Source organism: Macrobrachium nipponense, chromosome 22, assembly GCF_015104395.2.
Source record: "Macrobrachium nipponense isolate FS-2020 chromosome 22, ASM1510439v2, whole genome shotgun sequence".
In the NCBI taxonomy this organism is placed as follows: Eukaryota; Metazoa; Arthropoda; class Malacostraca; order Decapoda; family Palaemonidae; genus Macrobrachium; species Macrobrachium nipponense.
In genome coordinates this window covers 63,013,069-63,021,934 of record NC_087213.1, presented here as the reverse complement: position 1 = coordinate 63,021,934, position 8,866 = coordinate 63,013,069, and the positions used below count along the sequence as shown (strand labels likewise).

At 36.7% G+C, this 8,866-nt stretch overlaps 2 protein-coding genes across 2 annotated transcripts; both read right to left on the bottom strand.

Annotated features, from left to right (window-relative positions):
* LOC135198413 (uncharacterized) lies at positions 1-1,232 on the bottom strand. The gene is made up of 2 exons (XM_064225947.1): positions 1,134-1,232; positions 1-668 (listed from the first exon to the last, which is right to left on the bottom strand). Exons 1-2 carry the CDS (start codon positions 1,153-1,155, stop codon positions 109-111), a joined length of 582 nt encoding a protein of 193 aa, XP_064082017.1. The 5' UTR covers positions 1,156-1,232; the 3' UTR covers positions 1-108.
* A 3,281-nt stretch (positions 1,233-4,513) lies between these two features.
* Positions 4,514-5,452, bottom strand: LOC135198412 (uncharacterized). Its single transcript, XM_064225946.1, has 2 exons — positions 5,362-5,452; positions 4,514-5,224 (listed from the first exon to the last, which is right to left on the bottom strand). The coding sequence occupies exons 1-2, from the start codon at positions 5,390-5,392 to the stop codon at positions 4,710-4,712; spliced, it is 546 nt and encodes a 181-aa protein (XP_064082016.1). The 5' UTR covers positions 5,393-5,452; the 3' UTR covers positions 4,514-4,709.
* Between the last annotated feature and the right edge of the window lie 3,414 nt (positions 5,453-8,866).

Sequence of the window (8,866 nt, the reverse complement as noted above, 5' to 3'; positions counted from 1 at the left end):
TTTTAACAAAATAGACAATAAACATTTATATTCATTTTTCAGTCTATATTATCATTTGTATAAGTTACGATGTTGATAAGACAGAAGGAATTGTCCAGCAACATTCGTTCATGGTAAGGGTAACAGTTGAATTTCCACTTGTCGGGAAAGGCTAAGAGACCTCAGGTAACAGAAGCCATTAGAGAGGAGCTCCATATGCCCCGGCGAAGGAGTTTTTGGTGGCCCATAACCATAAGGAACAACTCCGATCTGTTCGTTGACTGAGTAGAAGGATTCGGCGTCAGCGCAGTCGAAGTTGAACCACCAGTCACAGACGAGGTACTGTTGGTTGAAGATGGTGCCGTTGGGGCAGAGGAAGGAGTCCTGCTGACGGCGGCCATTGGGCCTGTCCTGGCAGATGTGAAAGACCTGGCAGCCAGCCTCGGGGTCAGTGTCAGCATAATATCCAGGGACATTCTGGGCGTTGCAGTCGAATCCGGTTTGTGGGACAGAGGCCAAGATGGGATAGTCCTCTCCAGGGACTCCGCCTCCAGGGATATTTTCAGCCAAAGCAGCGATGGCCGGATCTACTCCGTATCCGTTTCTAGGTGGTCCGTAGGAATTGCTAGGGGGAGGGGCGTAGCCATTGCTTGGAGGGCGGTTGTCAGCTGCCGCAAAGCTGATGATAACTGGAATGTAAAGTTAATGAATTTAGTACGGAAACCTTTTAAGTTATGTAACATGTTCCAATGCTTTTTTTTTAATCTTTACACACACACACATGTATATATATATGTATGGTATATGTGTATTAAGATATATATATAGGATATATATATATATATATATATATATATATATTATATAAATACACATATACATACATATATATACACATAAATATATGTATGTGTGTGTAAAGATAGAAAAAGCATTGGAACATGTTATATATATATATATATATATATCATATATACGTATATATATATATATATATATATATAGATATATATATATATATATATATATATATACGTATATTATATATATATATATATATATATATATATTCTCAGATAGATAGTTAGATAGATGGAAATGTAGTATAGGGTTTGTGAATGTCATGGTAGAAAAGGACATGAGACTTTCCTTACCACAGAAAAGTAGACTTCTCATGATGTCTTTATGTCGTTCAGGCCGCAGAATCAGATTCTAGGAATTGCTGTTGTAGAAGCAGAAGTGCAACTGATGCCTCCTGAGTGACCTGGCTGTGGTTATATAGTCGCTCCTGCCCAAAAGGCCTCTTAGGTTGCTCCGCTGGTGCCATGAGATCTCCGCTCCTCCCCCGACTGACCTTCCATGAGAAATGTGGCTGTGCATCTTGATCATTGCCACATTCCAGTCCAGTTGTGATTGCATAGGAGTGATACTTTTACAAGAGATTGTGGCTAAATAACAACTGAGGAAAGTAGGATGTTTGCGATCATTTGTCAACTTTAGAAACGAACGGAATGTTTACTTTTGGTTTACTTCAGAAATGCTGTTGAATCTATAAATATATTCATTTTTACCTTTTGTTTAAAGATTATGTAGGCTAATCATTCAGATACGATGTATTAAGAGAAGTTAACGCTTTTCTTAATGTTCATCAAATTGTTAATGTATATTATAAAATGTATGAACTTCATTTCAATACTTAATATACTTATGCTTATAATCTTAATTTTTTTTCGTAAATTTCTGGTATTAAATTATATTCCTGACTATTTCATATTCATACACACACATATTATATATATATAATATTATATATATATATATTATTATTAAATTAATATATATATATATATTATTTAATATATATGTGTGTGTGTTGTATGCAGTATGTATGTATGTATGTATGTAAGTATGTATGTATGCATGCTAGTTAGGAATAAATTCAATAACAGGAAATTGCGAAATGAAAAAATAAGATTATTGAAATGAGGTCGTTCAAGAGTCACCGTTGACACATTGACCTGTTGATGATCTTCCGATAATCTTTCCTCATAAATTGACCCCATTTAGGTGACACAGAAGAAATGAACCGTGAGGGTCTTTCATAAATATTTAAATTTTCAATATTATACATAAAGTAATTTTGAAATGATTTGAAATACTAAGGGATTATCCCAAGAATTCTTGGACGTGAATGTTAAATACTCTTCGGAAATATATAAATTTAATGTATAGATTTAAATAGCATTGAATAAAGTCAGTTCGTCAGTTAAGCAGAAACGTGAATAATACAGTATCTTTATTTTTTTAGTCCACTTTGACAAAATAAAAGTAGTGTCCTTTGTTTGCTTGGTCTGTTGATTAAGAGCATCTTCAAGTTGACTGTGCTTTTTAAGTAAGATCTTCTGGCACCATTTTTTTTCTTTTTTTTTGGTCACTGCATTTCGACATAGAACATTGACAGCTTAATGATCACATGAATACCACTCATTTGGAAGAAGTTACACAGTCAGAATGATCTCAAGAACATGATTTTATTTCAGATAAACTGCAGTGTTTGCAGTGCTGCTAAATTTTCGTGTTATTTCCTTGCTTCACTTTTAGAACGAGAGGAAGACGGGTGCCATGGCATTGTTATGCATTTTGTCCAAGGGCGTACCTGGAGGTTATAGTTTGTGATAACAGTTGTAAATGAGTTATAAGTGAGTAAAACCTTTATAACAGTACTCATAGTCATGACACATGAAGAATTTCAAAGGCCTATACTACTTTGGTACACTATAGGGTATTGGTTATGAGTCTTGTATTTCATCTCAGTTCTGTAGAGTGACCTACATTTTTAGTTTTATGGCTTCCACAGATTTTACCTATTAACTACCGTCGTAATTCTTGTCGTCTTGAAACGAGATTGGCATTGTTTTTTCACATCCTTCGTCAGCTTTTCATTCTAAAATTTTTCTTTGATGATGAAGGGTTGAAGGCTAAATGTACTGAAGCGTATCAGATGCCAGCTGTGTTCTTTTCATAAATTTTATCGCTGTTAAAAGTACTCTTGAAATATTATATTTAGACGCCTTTAGGCTTAATTTGCCAGTGTGTTATCCGAGTGAAGACTGATACAAAAAACGTGGCCAAACTTTACAAGTAAATAGCCATGTTTCTTAAGGAAAGGAAAATAAGAATGCATGAAGTAGTTCAAATTCTGTTTGTCTTGAATGTGGCTGACGGTGGCCAGTTCAGTGTTATACAATAATATGAGAGGATAATCAATTATAGTTAGCATAATAGGGCCACGATGTAATATGAAGGAATAAAGGAAAAATACGAGCTCGGTGTACAGTCCTGTGCATAGAAGTATTATTTAGATGGGGAATAGACCTTGAAGACTCAAAAATGCTTAGGAACACATGAGTAATGTCAGAGGAGTTTTAGTTATCAAGAGAAAAGTGAGCTGCAAAGAACTGGATGTCTAGTGTTTATTCATGGGGGGGGGGGGGGGGGCGGATTTAAATCAGATAGGAGACAAAAGGAGACCTGGGTTATGATTTAGGATTTTTTCAAGGGCAGAGCCAATGTAACGTTCATCCTGTTGGCCCCCTCTAGACCAGGCCCAACGAAATCACGGAAATGTAAAAGGAAAGATAAGAATATACTTTAAATGACATTATTTTTCAAGTACGGAGTAAAGTTAATGGTATTTTGCTCTCATATTAATGGAGTAGACTTTTTCCCTAAAAGTTTCCTTGTACTAGGATTCATCAGTAGCTTAAGGAATGATCATAGTTCCTCGTTGGACGAGTATATTACGTGCTCGCCTACCGATTAGGTAGTTCCGAGGTCGATTCCCGCTCTGCCGACGTGGAGCCAGAGGAATGTTTCTGTTGATTAGAAATTAATTTCTCGATTTAATCTGATTCGGATCCCACACTAAGCTGTAAGTCCCGTTGCTAGGTAACCAGTTGGTTCCTAGCCACATAAAAATATCTAACCTTCGGACCAGCCCTAGGAGAGGTGTTAATCAGATCAGGGGTCTGGTTTAAACTAAGATATACTCAAGGAATGATCAACATTAGCAGGTGAGGCTTAGGTTGTCGTATCCTTGGACCTAGCATTAATTTTACCATATATTATTTGGGATTTTCACCTGCAGTGTTATTGTACTTTCCCGGTAAATATTAATTGATAAAATTCAGTAGTTTTGAATGTGGTTACAGTTACTTTCGTGATGTAACTAAGATATCTTTGATTCCTTGCAGGGCTCACGGCCTTTTTGAAGTCAATGACAAGGGATAAGAATATCATCTAAATACAAACCGGATGGGAAATGGAACTTTATTCCTTCTGTCGACTTGTAGTATACTCGTATACTGGGATGTTACTTAAAAAGAGTCAGTCTGTTTTGGAATTTTACTTAAATGAATTATCGACTTGCAGCTGATGTTGATGAAGTTTGGGTTGACTGTCAATATTTTATTACGGTATTATAAAATAATTATATTTCATATACGTAAACTATTTGGTAAATAAAGCGAAAACATACTGGCATACATTTATTTAAACAAAATAGATATTATTCAATTATTCACTTATATACCCTCATCTAGGAAGAGGAATCAGGGTTTTTAGCGAAAAGAATATTTTATTCAGTTGTCTGTAGCAGGAAGAGCAATTTGTGTTAATCGCCTGTTGGAAAAAAGAGAACCTTAGGAAGAGGAGTCCAGTTAAGATGGCCATTAAAGAGGGGCCCCATATGCCCCGGAAGGAGCTGGTGGTGCCCCATAGCCATTGCTGCTCTGCCTTCCGTAAGGATCGTAAGCAACGACTCCTATGAGTTCGTTGACTGAGTAGAAGGATTCGGCATCAGCGCAGTCGAAGTTAAACCACCAGTCGCAGACCAGGTACTGTTGGTTGAAGATGGTGCCGTTGGGGCAGAGGAAGGAGTCCTGCTGACGGCGTCCACTGGGCCTGTCCTGGCAGATGTGGAAGACCTGGCAGCCAGCATCACGGGCGGTGTCGGCGTAGTAGCCCTGTACGTTTTGGGCGTCGCAGGAGAAGCCGGTTTGTGGGACAGAGGCCAAGATAGGATAGTCTTCACCGGGAACGCCGCCTCCAGGGATATTTTCGGCCAAAGCGGCTATGGCAGGGTCTATTCCGTATCCGTTTCTAGGTGGTCCGTAGGAATTGCTAGGGGGAGGGGCGTAGCCATTGCTTGGAGGGCGGTTGTCAGCTGCCGCAAAGCCGATGACAACTGGAATGTTTACATTTATATGTTAGATTTGAACGCACATCTTGTAGTATCTGTTTTAATGTGGATGTGAAATACATAAAAGTTCATATGCAGAGTATTGTTGTTATTTATATAATCACCTAATGATGAATACTCACCACAGATAAGAAGGCTTTTCATGGAATTCATGATTGCGAGGTGGCTTGGAAACTGACGTTGAATGTTCAGAGAGAACTGATGCTTGTTGACTACTCAGACCCTTTTATATATAGTGACTGCATCCAAAAGCCTCTGCCTCTCCCCACTCTCATCCCTGCTGCTGCCATGAGGTCTTTGCTCCTCCCACCAATGACCTTACAGGCGGAATGGATTGTACATGGTGGTTGCGACATTGTGGTCGGTCCAGTTATGATGGCATGGGGATCCTGTTACTTGACAGCATCATGGGATGTTAGTTCAGTTATGTAGGAGCGTCAGGTAGTTGTATCTTACGTTAATGTAGTAGGAGAAAGATAAGTAAAATTTAATTGAACTCAAGATATTTGCAAGTATAGAAGTATTACACACACACACACACACACACACACACACACACACACACACACATATATATATATATATATATATATATATATATATATATGTGTGTGTGTGTGTGTACGTATACGTATATATATATATATATATATATATATATATATATATATATATATATATCATACACACACACACACCTGTGTGTGGGATAGATGTATATTACGTTAATGTTGTAGGAGAAAAAATAAGTAAAGTTTAGTTGAACTCAAGATATTTGCAAATATAGAAATATATTACACACACACACACACACACACACACACACATATATATATATATAGATATATATATATATATATATATATATATATATATAGATGTGTATCTGGTTATATGCGAGCGCAATGGGTCCTCTTGGTCACGTGTCAATCGCTTGAGGGAGGGGGTTCGATTCCCTAGCGAGTCATACCGAATTTGGGCCGTTTTGTTAAATCTGATTGAACCTTTTCAACCTCAGCTGTCGGTTATTCGTTTGACAGTTAAAAGGCTCTTAATGGTCATAGCTGAGTTTGAGAGAGGACGCGAGGCAAACAGCCCACCCCAAAATACTTGATGAAAATCTGAAACGTAGCATAATCTTGAGCCACTATTTTTAAATAAGTTAAAAAGTATAGCTTAGTTTAACCAGACCACTGAGCTGATTGACAGCTCTCCTAGGGCTGGCCCGAAGGATCATATTTTTACGTGGCTAATTGGTCACCTAGCAACGGGACCTACAGCTTATTGTGGGATCCGAACCACATTACATCGAGAAATGAATTTCTATCACCAGAAATACATTCCTCTGATTCCGCGTTGGCCGAGCAGAGAATCGAACTTCGGACCACCGAGCACGAAAACCACTAGTCCAACGAGGAACTAAAAATCTGCATATATCAGTAGTTCCGTATTTGACGATGAAATTCCCAGAAATGTGACTGGCGCTTGGATGTAGAGGACTTGTTCACATATTTCAAATTTGCTTTTTCTTTTACGTAAAATTCTGTGATAAAGAAGCATTAGTATGAATCTGATGTTTAAAAAAATATATTAGTGTGAGTAATGTAAATAAATCTAATGAAATGTGGAGTTCTCAAACTATCTACAGCTAAAACCTAAATCTCGAATCTTTTAATATTTCCAGATTTTAGGCGAGACGTGGATTCCGTGACTGATGAAGTGATTTATGTCTTATGCCTTTTCAGTTAAAGATTTTTGTTGTGCATCCAAAAAGTCATATAGAATAACCTATACAGTCCGCTCACTGTATCCAGGCTTTTATTTACTAATATTCTCAAGAAATAAGAAGAGTATGAGCCAGGAATCTTCAATGTTTTAAGTATTTTTTTTTATGAAAAACAAGACTTAATAGCATGGTTTAATCCAGCAAGGCAGCAACCATTATATTTTTAGAGCCAGTTTAGTCAATTCTGTTCTTAAAAGACAGTTAGATGTATTGAGTAAGCCTCTCCTTTTATATATGAGCCATCATTCACCACAGGAAGGAATATTTACTGAAACCTTTAAATTATAGAATAGAAATTAAAGGCAGCCCATCACTATTCGTGCTGCCTTAAACCAATATGCTGTTCTTGCTCTGAAACTTATTTTTTGAAACTTATTTTCTTATTTATATATCAGAAATTTGTTACCTGCTAAGATTGTGTAACGAGAAAATCACAAGATTTACGGAGAAGTGCTCGCTAATAATTTTGTTTAAATATACCTCACTTGCCTGTGATTTTACCACGGATATTTTATTAGTTTGGAAATTACACGGGTCGCCATTGTTGTGTGTGTTTTGCTCTACTCTTTTAGAAGGTGAGTGTTTTGATAATAAATTATTATGGTTCACAAAATTATTGGGGCTCGTATAGAAAAATGGAAGTATGTTTAGTGTTCTTCCTTTTATGTCAGAGAGAGAGAGAGAGAGAGAGAGAGAGAGAGAGAGAGAGAGAGAGAGAGAGAGAGAGAGAGAGAGAGAGAGAATTTCAGGTTCTCTCCTCTCGGGAACCGAAAAAAGAAACTACTGAAATCAAACTCTCTCTCTCTCTCTCTCTCTGGAAAAGGAGAAAGATTGGGGTGTCGTATAAAATTTTAAATTAAAAAAATTCCGTCAGATTTTGCTTGTTCATATTAAGGAAAATTTTTTTTTTTTTTTTCCTTTTTTTTGTGTCTCTCCTTACGGGAATATTAAATTAGATTTGCAACCCATCACTGGGAAGGATTCATCCAAGGTGGTGTCGAATTGAACAAGTCCTCTGTTTGAGTAAAAATTAACAGTTGTTAACAAGTGACGGAGGTGGGAAAAAAGCAAAAGTCAAGAAAGAATAATAGTCAAAAATGGGAAAATAGGGCAGACCCAATAATTATATATATTTGTGACCATCAACCCCTTTGTTTTCAGGTTTGCAGACATTTTGTAACTGCTTTAATATGCAAAGGTTCACAAAGTCGTTTCTGATATATATATATAAATATAATATATATATATATATATATATATATATATATATAGTAAGTATATACACAGTAGTACCCCCGGATATGAAATTAATCCGTTCCGAGCTGGCCTTCGTAACCTGATTTTTTCGTATCTTGAACCACATTTTACATGTAAATTGCCTAATCCGTTCCAAGCCCTACAAAAACACCCCAGTAAATTATTTCCAGGCTTACAACACATGTTCTAGGGTTACGACACCGATCCGATTGGAAGAAATATGACTCCAAAAAAGGCAAATACTGTACATACTTGAGTAATATTCAACCTGCATGTAATGTTCAACCCCATTTTTACTACATGTATTAGGACTTTAGCATTTGTCCCTTAGCAATAAGCCTAGCTTATGTTGGCAATTGCTACTGTAGCCTAGTCTATGATTCTGACACCTAAACCTAAGAAGCTAAAAGCTTAGAATATATCAATAAAATGTATAAATAATCAGTATGTACTCATTTCAAATAATTATTAATTAATCATTAACTATAATCATTAACTATAATACACAGGCAAACAAACAAAAAAAAGCTTCCAACCTTTTGTTTACATTCACCACTACGAGTAGCGAGCGATCGCCAAGCAAC

Coding starts and splice junctions, on each gene's coding strand:
- LOC135198413 (XM_064225947.1), bottom strand. CDS start 1,155: ATGAGAAGTCTACTTTTCTGTG. Junction 669..1,133: donor GAGAAGTCTACTTTTCTGTG/GTAAGGAAAGTC, acceptor TTTACATTCCAG/TTATCATCAGCTTTGCGGCA.
- LOC135198412 (XM_064225946.1), bottom strand. CDS start 5,392: ATGAATTCCATGAAAAGCCTTCTTATCTGTG. Junction 5,225..5,361: donor GAAAAGCCTTCTTATCTGTG/GTGAGTATTCAT, acceptor TAAACATTCCAG/TTGTCATCGGCTTTGCGGCA.